The sequence below is a fragment of the Ascaphus truei genome, chromosome 4 (assembly GCF_040206685.1).
Source record: "Ascaphus truei isolate aAscTru1 chromosome 4, aAscTru1.hap1, whole genome shotgun sequence".
In the NCBI taxonomy this organism is placed as follows: Eukaryota; Metazoa; Chordata; class Amphibia; order Anura; family Ascaphidae; genus Ascaphus; species Ascaphus truei.
In genome coordinates this window covers 47,935,756-47,958,251 of record NC_134486.1, presented here as the reverse complement: position 1 = coordinate 47,958,251, position 22,496 = coordinate 47,935,756, and the positions used below count along the sequence as shown (strand labels likewise).

Genomic DNA, 22,496 nt, shown 5'->3' with positions numbered 1-22,496 from the left:
TTTTGGATCTATGTCTTGTTATAGAGAACAACTGTATCACTAGTAAAACATTATTTAAAACAGTAGGTGTAAATTCTTATCTTAATCCCAAGAGTAATCATACAAAAATATGGCTGGATAACATTCCTTTCGGGCAATTTTTGAGAATGAGGAGGAATTGTACAAAATGGAGGATTTCGAACAACAATCTAGGATCTTAATACATAGATTTTTGGAAAAGGGATATTATACCAAAATTGTTGATTCAGCATTTGAGAGAAATAAAAAAGTTCAGAGTCGTTATTAATACCTAAAAATAAAGTCCAAAATTCTACTAGATCTCAAACCCCAATGTTTATCCCAGATTTCTGTAGGCAGGATTCTAATATCAAGAGAATCATTTACCAACATGGAGGTTTGCTCAGGATGGATCCCTTACTTAGGGGATACATGCTGGATAAACCCCAAGTTATCTTTAGGAAAACCCGTTCTCTTAATTAGTTTACTTTCTGTAACGAGTGCTAACCACAAACAGGAATGGAACGCGTGGCTGAGGTGGGGATGATGATAACCACCGTCCTGCAACCGAGCAACCAAGTGCAGAGTGAAGGTCGTGTAGCCGGGTCAGGGTAGGAGATGTCAGAATGGTCGTGGTACTTGCCGTGGTCTAGGTTTGGAGAGATCAGATAGTCGTAGTGCGTAGCCGGGGTCCAGGAGTAGAGAGGGTAGAAGTCCAATTATGAGCCGGTAAGGGGTCAGAGAAGGCGGAGGTCCAGGTACAAGCAGAAATCAAACAGGAGCAAGGAAGGAAAGGCAAGGGTTAACAAGGCAACAGCAAGGAAGCAGTGTGCTTGCGGCAAGCTCTTCATCACATAAACAGAAGTTTATGCTCAGCCAATTTGCAGCAGGGTTGGCTGAGCATTTAATCAACAGGTACCCAATAGCTGGTTAATACAAGGATGCAGGGTAATGAATGAGAACCGCCCTCTCAGACATATTCAGTCCATTGATAGGCAGGGTCAGGGAGAAGAGCAGGTGTGGAATAATTATTGAGAGCCAGACTTCTCAGAGCCGTGTGGCGCCTGCGCGTAGCTTGTGTGTGATGCTCACTACCTGTGATGTCACGGGGCGACCCCCAACCTGGCAGTGCGATGTGCGTCACCCGTCTCGTCACAGGATGCGTCATGGGGATGGGACTGAAGCCCAGTCCTCACACTTTCTATATTGTTTTATTCCATTTTTCTTTTTACTTTTATTCATTTATTTTTATTATTATTATTTATTTTCTGTTTATTATTCCACATTCATTATACATATTTTTTTATAGTTAATATTATTCATTTTTGGGAAGGTTTATGGTGGTCCCCCTTATATTTCCTGATACACTTGTTTGGAATTCCTTTGGAATTATTTGTCTTGTAAATGTAATACCATTGTATGTTTGATGTCTTGTTGATAGTGCAAATAAACTCATAAGGACATAATTACTATGTGATTTGAATCTGGCTGCCTGAGTGATTCCTTGAGACTTCCCCCTGACGATGTGTATAACACGAAACGCGTAGAGGTTGTCTTACCCTCCCACTGTGACATCACCACTAGTGCCTTCACTCGGCTGCCGATCAGCTGTCCTGCTGGGGAACCGGCATTTTCAAACAATCTGCTGTGCTGCCTTGCGGGATACTCCATGATGGGAGGTCGGAGAACTATCAGCCAGGCATTTCATCGTGTTACGGTGTTCTGTGGGCGTGCTGGTTTATGTTTCTTGATGAGAGTTTTAAATATTTTGCTACTATTCATTATAAATGATTTTTATACTCGCCAGTCTCCTCGTTGCGCTCCATCTTATTTTCATTTTCCAAGTATTACCCTGTTGATCGCGGAAGGACTTGGAGCAGCAGGAGGGACTATCACTCAAGATATCCTTCACCTGGATTCAGCGCTGATACTTTGTGCAGTTTCATAAAATAACAGGATCTAAAAAAAACTCAGAATGCCTAATACCACATATTAGACTCCACAAGCGGTCGTCAGATTGAAATATGAGAATACCTGTGTTATTGGCATAATACTCCTCTCAGATTAATTCTGATTTTTGTACTCCAAATCATTGTTTTTATGCTCAAAACTTTTACCTCTGTGACAAGGACAGGCCAACCTTTTGTGGGTTTCTCTTATCTCCCACGCATCAATCTTTTATCATATTTAGGGCTGGAAGAGAGAGAATCCTTCTAAACTCAAATTAATGTGAGAATATAAAATACCCCATAACTTTCATCACTGAAACCCCTGGAATATTCCTATCCTCAGCATTGCACTTGCATGATTTTGCCAAAGGCATTAATATCTGCTAACGCAATGCCTAGTTTTTAAAGAGGAAACAAAGATATGCAACCCAGACACCCTGTCATATTTACTGTCAGTACAAAGCAGGTGCACACGCGGTATTCGGTGTACTTGCCACCGGTCCTCAGCAACAGTGGTCCTGCAGCTAAGCAGCAACCACCGACAGTCCAGAGGTGTAAGAAGTAGTGGCACTCGTGTGGTCTTGAAACAAGATATCACATTTATTTGACAGTGATATTTACTGGCAGTACAATCCTGTATTTCATCTTGTTACAAACCTATATCTCTTACCCTTGTGAATTGCATCAGATTTGAATTATCTTGCATTATGGGGAACTTTAATAAGTAATATAGTGACCCTCTTTCACCTCTCTGTCTGTTAGCCCAATCTGATGACGTTACTGCTTCCTATTGGCCAGCAGGGTGTGGGAACATTGGCATTCACCCCATTACGCGACCCCTGCTAGCCGAGCTGAGTCGCTACCGGCACCCCCTACAGAGGAATCTCTGGACACAGGGGTCTCCGGAGTTGAAATTAATGGGGTTCAGCTCCGGAGACCCCCTATCTCAATCCTATGTTAAAAAAATATATTTTTTAAATCGCCTGCTTGGCTTCCCTCTTCAAGGTTAGAAAACCACGAGGTTTATGCAACAAAACACATTCTTACTATTGAAATGCTCAAACACAGAAAAACTCTGTCAGATCTCATGAAGAACACAGCATGTCTTCTACATTTGTATTCCATTGTTACATTGAAATGCGCAATAATGTGACATATGAGATCAGATACTGCATCAGTGTCTTTCTTCTCCTCGTATAAACTTGCCTTCACCACTGGAATGTTCCTCAGGAAGGATAATTGACACAACAGGACTAATACATTTGTTTTTTTTATTTTTGGGGGGAATAATGGACTTGAATCAGCTATACGCTTAGCCACTTTGGTCTTGACATTTCCTCTGACTGATTATTTGCTTATAAAGGACCCTATATAATCTGATACAATGCAGCTTGATTGTGTCAGTGTAAGGAATGTATGATTTTAGTTATAAGTAGTCCTCCCTCCCCCAGGTTTGAATCTAAGGCTGTAGGGCTGCTATCACTAGCGTTTTTTTGTATGGATATGGTGTCCTGTAGCATTCAACATAGGTCATTACTCACCTATTTGCAAGTGTTATTAATTGCTGGGCCCAACATTCAATGAGACTGTGGCAGTGATGTGCCATTGAACAGCTTTCCAGCATGACAACTTCATGATGAAAACAAAGATTGAGATTTTTCGATTGTCATGTAAAACCTTTTGCAATGTACTCATTGTGGAGCTGTCTGAAATAGAATGAATACATTGGGGAAGGTTTAACATTAACATGGAATGTGAGCATTCTTTGTGTTACTTTTACCAGCTGCTTTTCATCAACTCTCAAAAGAACACCGAGGGTTGGGTACCAAAAAAAAAAAAAAAATATTTCATACAAAAAAGCTTGATTGTACAAAAGAAGGGAAAAATGTATAATTTCCACAAAGCAGTATCACAATTGCTGGTAATTTAGGTCTCAGAATATTAGTGTCTTATTATGTCAATAATGACTTTAAATGCATGAGTTGATTTGTTCACTATTTTGCAGACTGGAAAGGGGCCCTTTTTTTCTGAAAAGTAATGGCAGCAAAGGGGAGTATATCTGCATTTATTTATTCCTCATTGCAGAAAATGTGTCACAGGTGCTGGGATTAGAAAATGAATATTTTCTAGCTGTCACCGCGGATTTTCAATGGGTATTTCTTCCTAATCATAATTTTTGTACATCTAGAATTGTGTAAATCATTTTACAAGCTCACTAGCTATAATAATTTTAAATATATCTGCCTTGAAAATCTTACAGTTTTACCCTGTACTGAAGGCTGGCAAATAATGCACTGTATCTTATTGAAGGCCCTATAGAACATAGGCCCTATAGCTATAGAACACGCATTGAGGTAAATAAAAAAAGAACATTACTTCACGCCTTGTGCATTTATTATTTTTGTTAATAATATTTAAAAATGATTCAATTCATATACTAACTTGTAATGACAAATATTTGCGCAATCTCTTTCCATAATTTATCATGAAGGTTTCGGTTATGATATGCTCTGGAACGTTGATTCCACGAGGAATCTCTTCTAAACACCTCGGTAAGTCGAATTACCCATGGTGAAAAAACAACAGGCAGGAAAGGCACAACTCCACTGTTGGAACTCTAAAAAGTCATGTCTTGTATAGTTACCATGCAGAATAGTTCTTCATTGGTTGTCCGATGATCACGCCATCACGCTCAAAATCCGTTTTCTGGACCGCGAGCGTCGGAACTCCTAGTATTGCAGACAGTCACGCGCTCTAAGGACAGCCTCTATAGAGGCACATAATTTTAATCATGCCAAACGCGTGGTCACGGCCTTAGGGTGTAACCACCACTCTGTCTCCATTCTCTCACTCGGGTCCCTATACAATGAGCTGTGAAGCCATATTCCAAGAGCTGAAGAACATTGTAGTCCCATTCATTGGGTTGGAGCTGAACTCTTCTCCAGCACGAGGAATACGTCTTCAAAACAAATTGAATGAAGGCCACTGCACAGAAGCTCATTTGTAGCTCAAAATTGTACTTTTGTTTTTATTTGGGGCCATATATTTAGTAAACGGTGCTATTCCACAAGACTCCTTTTGGCGCCAATGAAATGAGCTGCCGGCTCTTCTGGCAGCAAAGGTGTAAGCGCTGTCAACAGTTCGATCTATCCGATATCTTTATTATGCTGAAATGAGAATAATATGCGAATGAGCACTGTGGATTTTGCATCGGATTTCTCTTCACAGTTTTTGTGGCAGTCACAGAGATTACAAAGTGGTGTAACAACAAAACATCAAGCAAATTGCTTGAAATTTTGCTGACGTTTTAGCAATTTAATAGAAAAAAAAATAGCTTGAATAAATGACACCCACAGGGTTTTAATGTAGCTAATTTATACAGCTCTCTTGGCTCAGGCTCTAACAGTTACTATAAATACCTCCAGACAACATCGTAAAAACCTTTCAATTTATAGTAGTTTATGAAAAGAGGATATAACCAGTAAGTATAAGTATAGCGAGTAGGCATTTATTAAAGTATCCCAGCTGCAAAACTGGTACGAAAACTCACACCAGCGGTAACACAATATTATGTATAACGGGAGTAATAATGAACATTTGCTCATTAGATGGGTGCAAATAAATGTCCCACCTTTCAGTATGTATCAAATAGTCCTCTGTCCGTTTCTTTTCTTAATTTATTCAGACAATAGAAAACATCTTTTGCAACATAATTTCAGTCAGTTACATAATTTAGGCATCTATAATTTAGTTATATAGTGGAGAATCTTTAGCTTGGTTGTTCTTAGCTTGGGTGTTACATGATTCTGAATTCTATAAATCCAAATACACTCTTTATACATTTTCTCAATATAGCAACATAGCAACCACCTGTTTTTCTCACTGTCAGCTCAAAATGTTCTTAGTCAACCATCACCATTGTGGGTGCGTCTTGTTTCGGGGCCCACATAAGATATCTTCCTCCTCATCCGTATCCTCGTAGGACCGGAAGGGACACTCTTCTGTGTGGCCGGGTTTAGAACAGGAACACCACATTTTGCCCTCCATTTTGGTGGTATTCGGTGTATTCTTCTTCCTGACCACAGGTGGCGCTATTGCAGTGATTTTCTCAGTATATGCTAGACTCCCAGCTGGTAGTCCTACAGGTGAGCAGACTTTGCTTGCAGAGTTCGTAGCTCTCACAGGCGTCTCTGTAGACTTTTTCTTTACTTTTGTAGATTCTCATCCCACGTCTAACAGCATATGTAAGAGATGTGTGCAGATGTACACACAAGCAGATTTTGTTTTTGGAAATGAAAACATGGCTTTATTTAGCCTGTCCCTTTCAACAATGCACCGCAAACAAAAATGTAAAAAAGAAACAAACACCTATCCCTTGTAAGGGCTTTTTTACTTCCCCAGTCCCTATCTGCCTGGTACCTCAAAGCAGGTGGCCCTTCAGGTCAGTCTTTGGTTCCAAGTGGGTGTTTGTCGAGGGCCAGCCTTTTGGTCGGTTCCTGGGTTTGCTGCACCCTGGAAGAAAGGTCTGTTCCCCTTGTGTCTTGCAATCAGCACACAGTAATCCTTTGTGCTCAAGAATCTCCAGGTTTGTTCACAGCAGGAGGCTTTTAAACTGGTCTGATTAACCAGGTGGAGACTGGTTAATTGTTTTTAGCTGCACTTAACCAGCTCCCTGCTGGATTCCTCAGACCACTGAGGCATTAATTGCAGCCTCATTGAGTCAGGGTTGCTTACCTGTTACAGTAAGTATCTCGGGAAGCAGAGGGTCCCCGGAGCTGAAATTAACGCGGTTCATCTCCGGAGAACCTCTGCTTCAAATCTATGTTTTTTTTGGTTTTTTTTTAAACCTGTCGGTTGTAGTGCTGCTTTAAAAAAAACATTACATAAAACTACTCTGAACAAAATGAGGGGAAAAGGGGAGGTGGGGGGGGGGGGAAGGGGTACCCTCGCTACTGCTTTCTGGATGAGGCTAATGGAGGTGCTGCTATCAGGGGTAAGGTCAATAGAAGTAAACAGGGAGAGAAAGAACCCCAAGGAGAGCACTCAACCAATATAATCAAGCCTAATGTAACAATAACCTAGTGATGGTTGGTGGACTATGAGTGAATTAAAACCAGAAACTGTATTAGAGTCTTAACTCTTAATGTTAAAATAATAGGGGAAACACTGTAGGTCAAGTCAATACTTATGAAGCCAGTGTACAGTGAATTTATAAAAAATGGACAAAATAAACCACAGTACAGTCTCTATACTGTTAACCCAGAGTCTGGGATATGGCCGCACAATGCCACTAGTAGTACAGAGTAGATCCTAGGGTATTAGTCCAAAAACAGGTAACGGTTAGTATTTAGTTTAAGCTATATCACATGGCGTATATCAGCGTAGAGGTGTCAGTACTGCCTGTAACAGTATACAGGTGTGACTGTTTGTTTCTACACAGTAATATTGTACATGTATAGGTGACACGTCAAACAGAATCTTTTATCTGTGCTAATAATGCCAAAAACCGTGCCTGTTTGCAGTGGATCTCTGTTATATGAAAGCCACTCAGTGTTTGTGCGGTGCATGGGTGTTGTCCCTCAACATAGAACATACACATACATACACACCAAGACAGTATCAGTCTTAATCTAAAACAGTACACAGGTAGTGCCTGTTAACATGGGTTGTGGTGGATTCACAAAGTTCATGCACTCACATGCCTGTCAGATAAGTATACAAACTGAGTCAGTGTTAATCTAAAACAGTGCACAGGTAGTGCCTGTTAACATGGAGTGTAAGGTGGAATCACATAATACTTTGTCCATTAGACACCAGACATACCTCCTATATGGGGGCTGGGCGCCTTCAGCAACATGCCAGGGGCTCTCTTTATATCAGCCACGGCACGTCTGGTGGTAGCTTAAAAGTTATAGCATCGGTAGCACAGCCATACAGCTGAAACTACTGAGGACAGGAGGCGCTCCGACCGCCAGCGCATGTCCCGCCCCTCTGACGTGCGCTGGCGGTCGGAGCGCCTCCTGTCCTCAGTAGTTTCAGCTGTATGGCTGTGCTACCGATGCTATAACTTTTAAGCTACCACCAGACGTGCCGTGGCTGATATAAAGAGAGCCCCTGGCATGTTGCTGAAGGCGCCCAGCCCCCATATAGGAGGTATGTCTGGTGTCTAATGGACAAAGTATTATGTGATTCCACCTTACACTCCATGTTAACAGGCACTACCTGTGCACTGTTTTAGATTAACACTGACTCAGTTTGTATACTTATCTGACAGGCATGTGAGTGCATGAACTTTGTGAATCCACCACAACCCATGTTAACAGGCACTACCTGTGTACTGTTTTAGATTAAGACTGATACTGTCTTGGTGTGTATGTATGTGTATGTTCTATGTTGAGGGACAACACCCATGCACCGCACAAACACTGAGTGGCTTTCATATAACAGAGATCCACTGCAAACAGGCACGGTTTTTGGCATTATTAGCACAGATAAAAGATTCTGTTTGACGTGTCACCTATACATGTACAATATTACTGTGTAGAAACAAACAGTCACACCTGTATACTGTTACAGGCAGTACTGACACCTCTACGCTGATATACGCCATGTGATATAGCTTAAACTAAATACTAACCGTTACCTGTTTTTGGACTAATACCCTAGGATCTACTCTGTACTACTAGTGGCATTGTGCGGCCATATCCCAGACTCTGGGTTAACAGTATAGAGACTGTACTGTGGTTTATTTTGTCCATTTTTTATAAATTCACTGTACACTGGCTTCATAAGTATTGACTTGACCTACAGTGTTTCCCCTATTATTTTAACATTAAGAGTTAAGACTCTAATAAAGTTTCTGGTTTTAATTCACTCATAGTCCACCAACCTTCACTAGGTTATTGTTACATTAGGCTTGATTATATTGGTTGAGTGCTCTCCTTGGGGTTCTTTCTCTCCCTGTTTACTTCATAAAACTACTCTTCATCGATAAGTGGCAACATATCTATTCTATACATCCTATGTCATTTTACCAATAAAATGCACTGAAATCTACACACAGACCCAACCAAATCAGCCCAGATTGAACTTTTCATAACCATCACATTGGCAAACAATACAATGAATTGTATTGCGATAGAATATATGCTAAAACATAATTGGCAATGCCAACATTAACTATTGAAACAGTGAAGAATGAGTGCAAAAATGCACTAAATAATTGAAAAATATATAACAATATTTTAAAAATGATTGTTATACCTCCTATGAGGATATAATAAATAGTAATACCAAAAGTGATAAACAAACCTAATGCAGCTCTTAAAAAAAGGGATTCCACTCCCTCTAACATACACAACAAAAAATGAGTCTAATGAGAAACTAAAGTGATAATGTCTGTATTTACAAATATTTTTTAATTAAACACCATCCAAGTTACACAGCAAAGAGAGCCAGGATAGGTCTAAATGTTGAACTACTTGTATCAAATGGAACATTATGGGTCTCCAGACACATCACAATAAAGTATCATCCGACATTTTATTCACATGATCATGACAGGTTATGGGAGAACATTTATGTTCTTATGGTATTCTCTCCAAAAATACCATAGACCTTCATCACAGAATGGTTGGATTTAAATGTAACAAGACACGCCATAGTCCTCATTCAGACCATTCGATGTTCTCGTCTCCAATATATTCATAAATCGAACATCCCTTTGAAGGAGGCACTCTTTATCCCCACCTAATCACCTGGAATCTTTGTTGGCTTACTGCATGTTCTGTCTGTATGAAATGTCTGGAGACCGAAAGCTCCAATCTACCTCTGTGCATTGTCGATTTATGTATACTTATGGCTTCTTTGACTGGTTTCACTCGCATAACCCAGTCCGACAAGGGCATTTTATCAAATAAACGACAAAGGCGGAATTGCAAGTAAATGTTCCCTAATCTTGAATCACTTTCCCGACCTTGGATGTATGAAAAAATCACCAGTTGACATGTTGTTACATTGGGTACAATTATAGCAAGTATACTGTAAGTGCCCGATTTAGATCTATTGAGAATTTATTGAGTCGCCATCTATCCGGTTGCTAAAGCATGTTGCCTAGGAGTGACATTTGACTCCTCCCTTTCCTTCTCCATTCATGGCATGGCTAAAATTTATTGCATCTTCCTCTGTAATATTGCCAGGATCCGCTCTTTCCTCTGTCAATCTACTGCTAAAGCTATAATGCATGCCCTTATCCTTTCTCGTCTGGACTATTGTAACATAACAGGCCTCCCTGCCTCACAACTTTCTCCTTTGCAATCAACTCAAAATTCAGCTGCTACAATAATTTCACTTTTTCCCAAAACAGTATCCGCTCACCTCCTCCTTAAATCCCTCTCCTGGCTTCCCATCAAATTTCGGTTCACCTACAAAATTCTCATCCTTACCTTTAGGGCTCTCTATTCACCTGCTCCTTCCTACATATTAGCTTTTATCTCTCGTTAGGCCCCTGCTCGTCTCCTGCACTCTACCAGTGACTATCTCCTCTCCACCCCTTTAACATCTACTGCTCTCTCTCTCGCCTTAAACCCTTATTCTTCACTGCCCCTTACCTGTGGAAATGAATCACACTTGGTATATGCCAAGCACTTTCTCCCTCACCCAGGGCCGCCAACAGAAATCTTGGGGCCCAGAAAAAATTAAAGGTGCAGGCATCCGCCCTGTTAATCCCCCCACATCCCACTGCGTACTGTTGGTCCCTGAGGGGAGGAGAACGAGATATGGGACTGGGAGGGTAGGAGATAAGGGTGGGTAGTTATGGGCTTCAGGGAAAAAGAGTGGGGGGAGGGGAGAGAGGGGGGACAAGAGAGGAGAGTGGGGGCAAGAGAGAAATGGGGGGAGGAAAGTGGATAGGAGAGTGAGGGGGTGAGATAGAGAGTGGTGAGAGGAGGGAGGAAGAGACAGCGAGGAGAAGAGGAGGGGGGGAGAGAGAGAGGGGAGTGAAGGGGGAAAGAGAGAGGGAGAGAGGGGAGGGAGAGAGAGGGGGAAAGGGGGGAACAGAGAGATGGGGGGGGCAGAGAGACGGGGGGGAGAGAGAGGAAGGGTGTGAGAGAGAGAGGGGAAACAGGGAGATAGGAAGAGAGGAGCCGAGTGTACCCACTGCCTACCTGCTGCCCTTGAGGAGTGAGAGGGCCTGTTAGAGGTCTGTGCAGGTGGCCTGCAGAGCTGCCTGCTGGAGGGTGACCATGGAGGTGCCTGTCAGGGGAGCGTCTCTTCCACCAGCTTATAGCCAGGGTTGCCACGTTCTACTGAAGGCTAACCCGGAGATAATTTTTTTACATTTAGCGCTTACCTTCCGCAGCGGCATTTCCCAACATCCTCTGGCATCCTTCCGACAACCTCTCGGCATCTCCCCCTACAACACCTATTAATATGGCTGCGCGGCGTCAAATGGTGCTGCGTTGCCATGACAACGGGACACTTTGTGACGTCAAGGCAGGTGTACGAATCTCCTTCCTAAACAGGGGAATCACCGTATAAGCACCCTGCCTTGTTACTGAATATGTAAATAGATTTGCTGAGGAAAAAATAATGGGTACCAAAATAAAAGCAGGGTGAACATGTTGCAAAAGTCACAATTATTATACATAACCATACAGTGTGTATGTATATGCAGTATAATAAACGTGACAAAATAGATAGAGACATGATGGGAGTAAGTGGAAAAGTTAGGAAAAGGAGTATCTGCCCTGAAGAGCTTACAATCTAAGTAAATAACCGTAAATACATTTGATTCACAATTGTTGCTAGCGGCTGACCAGCCTCCAGCTGTGCTAATGCCTGCGTGACAGCCTGTTGGTAAAATAACCAGATGTTTCTGGTCTGGCAAACCATTCCTAACTTTTAAGAATAGATTATAAAGGGAACAACAGTCAAAAATGATTTTAAAAAAATAAACACCATGAAGAAGGAAGATACTGCTCACCTGTGGGACATCACTTCTCACTACCAGATCATTCCATAAATTAATTAAAAATCAAAATCCTCAATGGAATGTTTAAATGCACCCAAGAACGGAAAACATTTGCACTCAGAATGATAAGACTCTTTGACGCCAAAACAAGAAAACTTAATGCGGATATGGGGTTTCTCACACACTATCACAATTGTTTATAATGATCCTGCCTGCCTGTCTGCCAATGTTCTTATCCACACCTCCCGCGACACAGCATCCCCTTCCCCCTCCATGCTGTTCCTTATCACCATTTTATTACCCTTCCAATGTCTTCAGACATCACTTTCTCACCCTACATTATCTACATATTTTTTTTTCCTGCTTTCCTAACCTCGGTTTTAGCCATAGATTCCTTTGTGAATCAGTATTGCCGACCTGAGGAAGAGAGGAGAACTCTCGAAAGCTTGTCCTATGACATAAATTGTTAGTCCAAATAAAAATGGTATCACCTAATACTGAAGTACAGGCATACCCCGGTTTAAGTACACTCACTTTAAGTACACTCGCGAGTAAGTACATCTCGCTCAATGGGCAAACGGCAGCTCACGCATGCGCCAGTCAGCACGTCCTGAACAGCAATACCGGCTCCCTACCTGTAACGAAGGTGTGCGCAAGCGGGGAGACTATAGAGCCTGTTACACATGCGTTATTTATATCAGTTATGCACGTATATGACGATTGTAGTACAGTACATGCATCGATAATTGAAGAAAAGGGAGTGATTCACTTTAAGTACATTTTCGCTTTACATACATGCTCCGGTCCCATTGCGTACGTTAATGTGGGGTATGCCTGTACTCATTTATTCTGCAATATATATATATATTTATTTGTCTCCTTTGTAGCAGTGTAGCCCAATCAGAGCCAGAAAACCCAGAGTACCATGAGTATTCTGTCACCGAGGCCATGGGATGACTTTTTGTTATTTTTTAGCCATCTCATGTCCGTATCTGCCTCTCAACATCTGGAATGAAAGGCATCAATGGCTCTTTCACAGCTGCGGAAGTAATCTGCTGCTCACACCCTATAAATGCCTGCTCTGTTCTGGTAATGACAAGGACAAGGATCATGTGTTTGCCAGTCCCTGTGCTATTCCCAGGAAAGCACTACTGCAGGTTGCAAATGATTTTAATAAACCAATCTGAAAATGCTTCATGAACCTTGTTGTACATGAGACAATACTGCTGTATTTGGGGACATTCTACTCAAGACATGGTGATGACCAACAAATGTATTTATAACATATTTTACCAGGAAAAAATACATTGAGTTACTTCTTGTTTTCAAGTATTATTACAAAATAATAAGTTGACAACATTATACAGTAAGATACATTTACAAACATGTTTAAAGTAGGAAACAGCCGAAGTCTTGTAAGAACTTCGACAGAAGACGGTTTTGAGACACTCTGGTAAATTGTTTCAGAAGTGGAGTGATCGGTAAGAAAAAGAAGAGCGAACGGGTTCTTGATTGAACCTTGGAAACATAAGCAGCTGTCTGGAGGCCGATCAAAGTGCTGCGTACAGTAGGGGTGAGAAGCCTGGTCAGATAATTGGGTAACTTGTCCAAAAAGTATTTATAGGCAAGACAGTAAATATATGTTGCGTTTCGACTCAAGGGATAGCCTGCAAAGCTGCACACAGAACTGCTTCAGACTTATCAAGGTAGAGAAATCCACTTGAAAGCAAAATTAATATTTTGTTAATAAATTGGATGCAGGTGTTTTGCATTGATTCTGCTGTACTTTTTTAGTCAGGAGACTTTGATTAGCAGAACCGTAGCATCTCACATTTGACTGTATCCACTTATCACAAAATTACCTATTCAAATGCTATAGCTACTCACTAAAGTATGATTGCCTGTGATAGAACTCCTCAGATATTGCAGATGTTTTCCTATCTACTCCAGCCTATCAATAGGACTAATTTTGCTATTTGTTTCATGGCAATGTCAGCAAAATAGCCAAGGTAGGCAGAACACCACTGATATACCAACAGCTATAACAACCATATGCACTTGTTACCTATGTATTTCGTATCACTAGAAGCTCACAATGGCATAGAGGCGTATATGAAACAGAAAACAAGGCGCAAATGAGTGTGAATAAGGTATTGTTGATGATCATGTGCAGTGCTCAGTAGTGGGATAAAGCACTCACGGCCGGTCAGTAATGGTCTGATAACTATATGCAGTAAATGGTGATGATCAATAGAACTGCAGGCTGGAGTTCTCCTCAAAAAGGAAACATAAGGAGAACATGGCATAACAGCATTTAATAAACAATAGCAGAACAGCGAGGGTAGGGAATAAACTCACATTCTTCCAGTCTGTCAGGAGCAGTAAGTGTATTACGGGTACAATTATACCAATCAACCTACTCACACGGTACTAGAGACCGCATTTACAGGCAGCACTGAGGAGCATATTGCTGTCATTTTCACGTTCTTGGTGTGAGTTTCTGTTTGCGCTCCCTGTATTGTATAGAGGTGTATATGTTTGCGCTCCCTGTATTGTATAGAGGTGTATATGTTTGCGCTCTCTGTATTGTATAGAGGTATATGTTTGCTTTTTATACAAAAATAACTAAAAGGATTTTTAAGATTAACCCCATGTATGTCAAGGGGGTTAATATATCATTTTGTGAAATGTCTTAGTCTCACGCTGTGCTGCCCGCAGACCAGACTAACCCCCAGTACTGAGGTGGAGAGTGAGTAACCACGCACCCGCAGTAGTGAGGGCGTGCCCGGAGTGTGGATTGGTAGCGTGTCCAAGGTTGAGGGTACAAGGGACTTGTCGTAGTACTTGCCAGATCCGGGCGTAGAGAAGGTACCGTAGTGAAGTCCGAAGCCAAGGGTCGAGGGCAGGAGAGGTCAGAGTCGTAGGGGTCCGTGAGCCGAGTTCGTGGGGGTCTGAGAGGTAAGCGAGGATGAGAGGAAGCCGGCGTCGTGGAGCCAGAGAGAGTACTTAGAGAAGCCGGATTGGTAACGAGATCTGAAACGTAAGAGGGAGCTGGGCATAGGATCCGAACAGCACGAGTCAAACGAAACTATGCAGAGCGAGGGTGCACAGGAATCACAGGAGTAATAAAGCGAGGTAGACCAATCAGAGGCGGAGGCTGAGCAGAGGAGCCTCCTGTAATAGTGCACAGGTTAATAGCCTGTCTTGTTGCAGCTTGAGACGTGGGGGGTGTGTGTAAGGGTCCCGGATCGGCCGGTGGGCGGGGCCAGCCGCTGAGTGCAGGGAATAAATTAACTTGAGAGGCGCGCGCTCTGTAAGGTGGCCGAGCGTGCGCTCAGGGAGTGTGACGACGGCTTGTGAAGGAGCCACGGGGAAGCGGGGGGCGGTGCGTAGACACGACGCTGACTGCGACGAGGAGCACGGGCGGCATGTCCCGAGAGTCCTTACACTTAGACATTTTTCTTGTTAGTTCAGCCCTATGTTGCCAGAAAATATGTGGATATCAACAGACAAGGAAGATATTCAATGCCATACATTGTGTTAAAGAAGATTATTTAGTGATTGGCCCAGATGTTTCATACGCTCATAATATATATTTTCTTTAACTGTGCACGCAATGTCTTGTATATAATGTACACCTTGTTCATTTATGTAACTGTACTTGTAACCATGTATTATTTGTTTTACTCTGTGCCCAGGACATACTTGAAAATGAGAGGTAACTCTCAATGTATTACTTCCTGGTAAAATATTTTATAAATAAATAAAATAAATAAGAAGGTGCATAATGTGTTTTTCTGGTTCAGCAGTTCATATTCACAGTTCTGATTAGGTGTTTTTGTAGCACCTCTTTACACTTCCTTTTGTTCACAATACCTCTGACACTTCCAAAGACTAATAACCTGCTAATTTATGTAGTACCTTGGGCTCTATATTAGCCATATTAATCCTGGAGAATTGTACACAAGTGCATGTGGCAAAAGATTTTAATCAACCAATTTGAAAATGTGTCCTAAACCTTGTTGTACATGAGACAAGACTATGCAGGTGACATTGAACTCAAGGTATGGGGATGATAAACAAATGTATTTATACAATACTTTACCAGAAAAAAGTACATTGAGCATTACCTCTTGTTTTCAAGTATGTTGTGTCCAGGGTACAAAATAATATGTTGACAACATTATAAGTTAGTTACAAACATGTTTAAAGTAGGAAGTCTTGAAAGAACTTAGATAGGAGGCTCTGGAAAATTGTTCCAGAAGTGGAGTGATCGTAAGAGAAAGAAGAGTGACCGGATTCTTAATGAAACCTTGGAAACAGAAGCAGGTTTCTGGAGGCCGATCTAAGTTCTGTGTATAGTGGGGGTGAGAAGCCGGCTGAGATAATTGGTAATTTGTCCAGAAAGTATTTGAAGGAATGACAGGAAAATGTTTGAATCTGGACTCAAGGGATAACCAACCTAATCAGAATAACATATAGTTATGGTGGGTGTTGTAGTTACATAATAAGACAATACGGGATATTGAGTAAAAATGTCAAGCTGGCTGAGGTGCTGTACCATACACTATATCCCCATTGTCAATAATTGGCATTAGCATCTGCTGTGCAATGTGTGTTCTGACCAAGGGGCGTAGGCAGGCTTTAATTTAAATTACATAAAGTTTGGAATAGCCAACATGGCTACCCACCCTTCTTTGTTCACTTGGGGGTAATACTATGTAGTCTGAAGTGGCCATTTGGGCCCGAATGGCCACTTCAGACTATATAGAATAAGGCCCTATATATGGTCATGACATTACCCAGAATCCTTATCTGCTGTATGATGTGATAACAGGATAAAGCAAGTTTGGGGATGTATGGAATTGCGGAAATCTACTCGTACTCCTTCAATTATGATAATGAAAGGCATGTGACTTAGACTTTACTAAACCTAACATGGCATAAAAGTTTCTGGACAGCACGCGAGATTAAAGCTGCAATACGATTTAGCATTTAAAATGTTTTCTTTTTTTATGACATGATTGAAGCTGGGGATCTCTGGAGCGGAGCCCCATTAATTTCAGCTACGAGACCCCATGCTTCCAGAGATACTTACCTTGGTAGGTAAGCCTCAAGCGGCCAATAGGAAGACCAGAAGACATCACAGTTTCCTATTGGCCTGCGTGACATTTAAAACTGCCGTTAAATTAGACACACCAGTTCTCTGCCTGTAGGGATAACGGCGTCACTGCGGAGGGAAGTATCTCTGGAGGCAGAGCATCCCCAGACCTGAAATGAAAGGGTTTCCGCTCCAGAGATCCCCGCTTCAAACCCGCATTTAAAAAAAATTAAAAAAAATATATATTTTTAAAAGCTAATCCGTATTGCTGCTTTAACCCCTCGACTGCATGTGTGGCTGCCCCCTCTGGCATCAAAAGTCTTAAAGCAGCAAACCGTGAAAAATCCTATGTTTATTTTTAAATAAATCAGTTCTGTTGTATTAGATAATAGTGTCTGCATTTTTATTTTAACCTCTAATGTCATTTTTAATGATTTTTTAAAATGTACTGCTCAGCCTGTGGTTGCTATAGTAACCATTTAGAAAGTCATATCCACTTCCTGTTTTGAAACGACACCTTTTTGAGTTCTGCCCTTTGGCAACAAAGTATCACAGCCAGATCTTTTGCTTTGTTCCAAACAGCAGACTGTCTATTACTCTGAAAGCTGTAACAATAATGGGTCACTTAGTAATATAATGTTACATATCAGCTGCAGCATGTCACAGACTGCAGCACAAAGATAGAAGGCGGCCATTTCATTAGGCACACAATCAGGATTTTTACAGATTTATAACAGGAGCATCAAATGATTGACAGCTTAGGTAAAATGTGTAATTATACATTGTCACATGCTTTCCATAGAAATAAGGGGAAACAAGAAAAAGGGGGAATGTAGTATTGCTGCTATAGCAGACATGTCCCTGATTTTGGCATAAGTTTCTCCAGCTCGCTCCCTGTTTTATGAGAGCGCGGTCATGCATAGTGTCCTGGCGCTGCCCCACCCATCTCACCCTTTCCCCCCTTCACATCTCCCACCCACCCGTTCTCATCTCCCACCCTCTTCCCCTTCTCATATCCCACCCTCTCCCCCTTCATATCTCCCACCCTTCCCATCTCCCAACCATCCCACCCTCCCCCCTTCACATCTCCCACCCATCCAACCCTCTCCCCCTTCACATCTCCCACCCATCCCACCCTCTCGCCCTTCACACATCCCACCCTCTCCCCCTTCACATCTCCCACCACTTCCCACCCTCTCCCCCGTCACATCTGGAACCCTCTCCCCCTTCACATCTCCCACCACTTCCCACCCTCTCCCCCATCACATCTCCAACCCTCTCCCCTTCACATCTCCCACCCTCTCCCCCATCACATCTCCCACCCATCCCACCCTCTCCCCCTTCACATCTCATACCCATCCCACCCTCTCCCGCTTCACATCTCCCACCCATCTCACCCTCTCCCCCTTCACATCTCCCACCCATCCCACCCTCTCCCCCTTCACATCTCCCACCCATCCCACCCTCTCCCCCTTCACATCTCCCACCCATCCCACTCTCTCCCCCTTCACATCTCCCACCCATCCCACCCTCTCCCCCTTCACATATCACACCCATCCCACCCTCTCATCTACCGCCCATCCTACCCTCTCCCTTCACATCTCCAATCCTCTCCCCCTTCACATCTCCCACCCATCCCACCCTCTCCCCCTTCACATCTCCCACCCTCTCCCCCTTCACATCTCCCACCCATCCCACCCTCTCCCCCTTCACATCTCCCACCTCTTCTCCTTCACATCTCCCACCCATCCCACCCTCGTCCCCATCCCATCTCCCACCCATCCCACCCTCTCCCCCTTCACATCTCCCACCCTCTTCCCATTCACAGCTCCCACCCATCCCACCCTCTTCCCATTCACAGCTCCCACCCATCCCACCCTCTTCCCAGTCACAGCTCCCACCCATCCCACCCTCTTCCCAGTCACAGCTCCCACCCTCTCCCCCTTCAAATCTCCCACCCATCCCACCCTCTCCCCCTTCACATCTCTCACCCATCCCACCCTCTCCCCCTTCACATCTCCCGCCCATCCTACCCTCTCCCCCTTCACATCTCCCGCCCATCCCACCCTCTCCCCCTTCACATCTCCCACCCATCCCACCCTCTCCCCCTTCACATATCACACCCATACCACCCTCTCATCTACCGCCCATCCCACCCTCTCTCCCTTCACATCTCCAATCCTCTCCCCCTTCACATCTCCCACCCATCCCACCCTCTCCCCTTCACATCCCCCACCCTCTCCCCTTTCACATCTCCCACCCATCACACCCTCGTCCCCATCCCATCTCCCACCCATCCCACCCTTCACATCTCCCACCCTCTCCCCCTTCACATCTCCCACCCATCCCACCCTCTCCCCCTTCACATCTCCCGCCCATCCTACCCTCTCCCCCTTCATATCTCCCACCCATCCCACCCTTCACATCTCCCACCCATCCCACCCTTCACATCTCCCACCCATCCCACCCTCTCCCCTACACATCTCCCACCCATCCCACCCTCTCCCCCTTCACATCTCCCACTCATCCCACCCTCTCCCCCATCACATCTCCTACCCTTTCCCCCTTCACATCTCCTACCCATCTCACCCTCTCCCACTTCACATCTCCCACCCATCCCACCCTTCACATCTCCCACCCATCCCACCCTCGTCCCCATCCAATCTCCCACCCATCCCACCCTTCACATCTCCCACCCTCTCCCACTTCACATCTCCCACCCATCCCACCCTTCACATCTCACACCCATCCCACCCTCGTCCCCATCCAATCTCCCACCCATCCCACCCTTCACATCTCCCACCCATCCCCCCTTCACATCTCCCACCCTCTCCCCCTTCACATCTCCCACCCATCCCACCCTCTCCCCCTTCACATCTCCCACCCATCCCACCCTCTCCCCCTTCACATCTCCCACCCTCTCCCCCTTCACATCTCCCACCCATCCCACCCTCGTCCCCATCCCATCTCCCACCCTTCACATCTCCCACCCTCTCCCCCTTCACATTTCCCACCCATCCCACCCTCTCCCCCTTCACATCTCCCGCCCATCCCACCCTCTCCCCCTTCACATCTCCCGCCCATCCTACCCTCTTCCCCTTCACATCTCCCACCCATCCCACCCTCCCCCCTTCACATCATCTCCCCCTTCACATCTCCCACTCATCCCACCCTCTCCCCCTTCACATCTCCCACCCTCTCCCCCTTCACATCTCCAACCCCCTCCCCATCACATCTCCTACCCTTTCCCCCTTCACATCTCCTACCCATCTCACCCTCTCCCCCTTCACATCTCCCACCCATCCCACCCTCTCCCCCTTCACATCTCCCACCCTCTCCCCCTTCACATCTCCAACCCCCTCCCCATCACATCTCCTACCCTCCCCCCCTTCACATCTCCCACCCATCCCACCCTCTCCCCCTTCACATCTCCCACCCATCCCACACTCTCCCCCTTCACATCTCCCACCCATCCCACCCTCTCCCCCTTCACATCTCCCATCCATCCCACCCTCTCCCCCTTCACATCTCCCACCCATCCCACCCTCTCCCCCTTCACATCTCCCACCCATCCCACCCTCTCCCTTCACATCTCCCACCCTCTCCCCCTTCACATCTCCCACCCATCCCACCCTCTCCCCCTTCACATATCCCACCCATCCCACCCTCTCCACATCTCCCACCCATCCCACCCTCTCCACATCTCCCACCCATCCCACCCTCTCCACATCTCCCACCCATCCCACCCTCTCCACATCTCCCACCCATCCTACCCTCTCGCCCTTCACATCTCCCACCCATCCCACCCTCTCCCCCTTCACATCTCCCACCCATCCCAACCTCTCCACCTTCACATCTCCCACCCATCCCACCCTCTCCCCCTTCACATCTCCCACCCTCGCCCCCATCCCATCTCCCACCTATCCCACCTCCCACCCTCTCGCCCATCCCATCTCCCACCTATCCCACCTCCCACCCTCTCGCCCATCCCATCTCCCACCCTCTCCCTATATCCCACCCTCTCCCCCATCCCATCTCCCACCATGTATTCAATTGCCTCTGTGAATGTTACAGGTGATTTCTGACACCTTTTTGGGGGCTCTTACATGGTACCCACCACTGCCAGACATTATTGGGGTCCCCATGGCAAAATCAGTACTTTCCCATTAAAAATTACATTTTTGGTCTTGAACTCCTAAATCTCATTGCTTTTGGTCCTCAGAGTTTGACATCTCTGCAAGATTTGATGACTATTTGGCTAAGTGTCAAGATGCAGATATCAGGAAATCGCCCCCATTGATTAGAAAACCCTGTATATTCATATATTGTGCTTGGTGGAAAGTACAATAAACCATTCTGTAGTGATTTACAGTGTCTGGTCTTGGCAAGACTGGGGAAAATAAACCGCAACTCATTTCACTAACAGCAACAGCAGCAGAAGCAGCAACAGCAACAGCAACAGCAACAGCAGCAGCAGCAGCAGCAGCAGCAACAGCAACAGCAAGCGCTACTCAGCCTGCACACAGCTGCAGCCCCGCATCGTCTGGAGACCGCGCTATCCGCAGCATTGGTTTAAATCTGAGCGCCAACCGTCACAGCGAGCGCGTGCAGCACAGGAAGGATCCACTTCACACAACCTTCTCCCCCGCCGCCCTATTCCCATAAACTGTTATAACCCCTGAGAGACCCGAACGTGACGCGCTGCGTGTGGTGTATCCCTGGCGCCTTGTCAGCCCCGCCTTTCTCATTAGCCGCCACCCCCCTGTTTCGCGGCTTGGTATGCTCCGGCCTGGCAGCATCATGGCGATTGATGGTAAGTAGGCCAATAACGGCCTGAGCATCTCATTGTCCCCTTCCCAGCGGGGGTCTGTGCCTGGCGCAGGGAGCGGCCACCGCGGGGGCTTCATACAAATTACACACACACATATATAAATACATATATATACACATATTTATATATATGTATGTATAGAATAAGTATACGCTTTCCCCGCTGCTCCTCTGAATAACATGAGAGGGGGGCGCGCCCGGGTGGGTTATTGGTGGAGTTAATTGCGTCAATAAAATGTGATGAGAGGGGCCGAGGTGGGAGCGGTGACAGGATGAGGCATGGAGCAGGTACAGTCACTGCTTGTGTGTGTGTGTTATACAGTGTGTGTGTGTGTGTGTTTGTGTGTGTATGTGTGAGATATGTAGTGACTACTTGTGTGTGTGTTATATAGTGACTGTGTGTGTGTGATATGTAGTGGCTGCTTTGTGTGTGTATGTGTGATATGTAGTGACTGCTTGTTGTATACTGGGGTGTGTGTGTGTGTGTGAGAGAGAGACGTGACTGCTTTTTGTATACTGGGCTGTGTGAGACGTGACTGTTTGTATACTGGGCATGTTGTGGAGGGAGCTGTCTCTGTGGTGCTGAAAGGACAGCTCCTTTATGCTATAACTATTTCCTTGGGATGAATGTGATTTTTAAGATTTATTG

General features: G+C 44.7%; 1 protein-coding gene across 5 annotated transcripts in view; it reads left to right on the top strand.

The window, feature by feature from the left end:
- The first annotated feature begins 21,591 nt into the window (after positions 1-21,591).
- SYT14 (synaptotagmin 14) overlaps positions 21,592-22,496 on the top strand; it is a 201,744-nt gene continuing 200,839 nt past the window's right edge. For 2 of the 5 annotated variants that reach the window (XM_075595723.1, XM_075595722.1), the window contains exon 1: positions 21,596-21,830. In XM_075595723.1, coding sequence (XP_075451838.1) covers positions 21,797-21,830 — 34 coding nt within the window. In that variant the 5' untranslated portion in view covers positions 21,596-21,796. Of the gene's footprint in view, positions 21,831-21,876; positions 22,136-22,496 lie in introns of those variants that run through there. The other 3 variants (XM_075595719.1, XM_075595721.1, XM_075595718.1) reach the window with 2 other exon arrangements.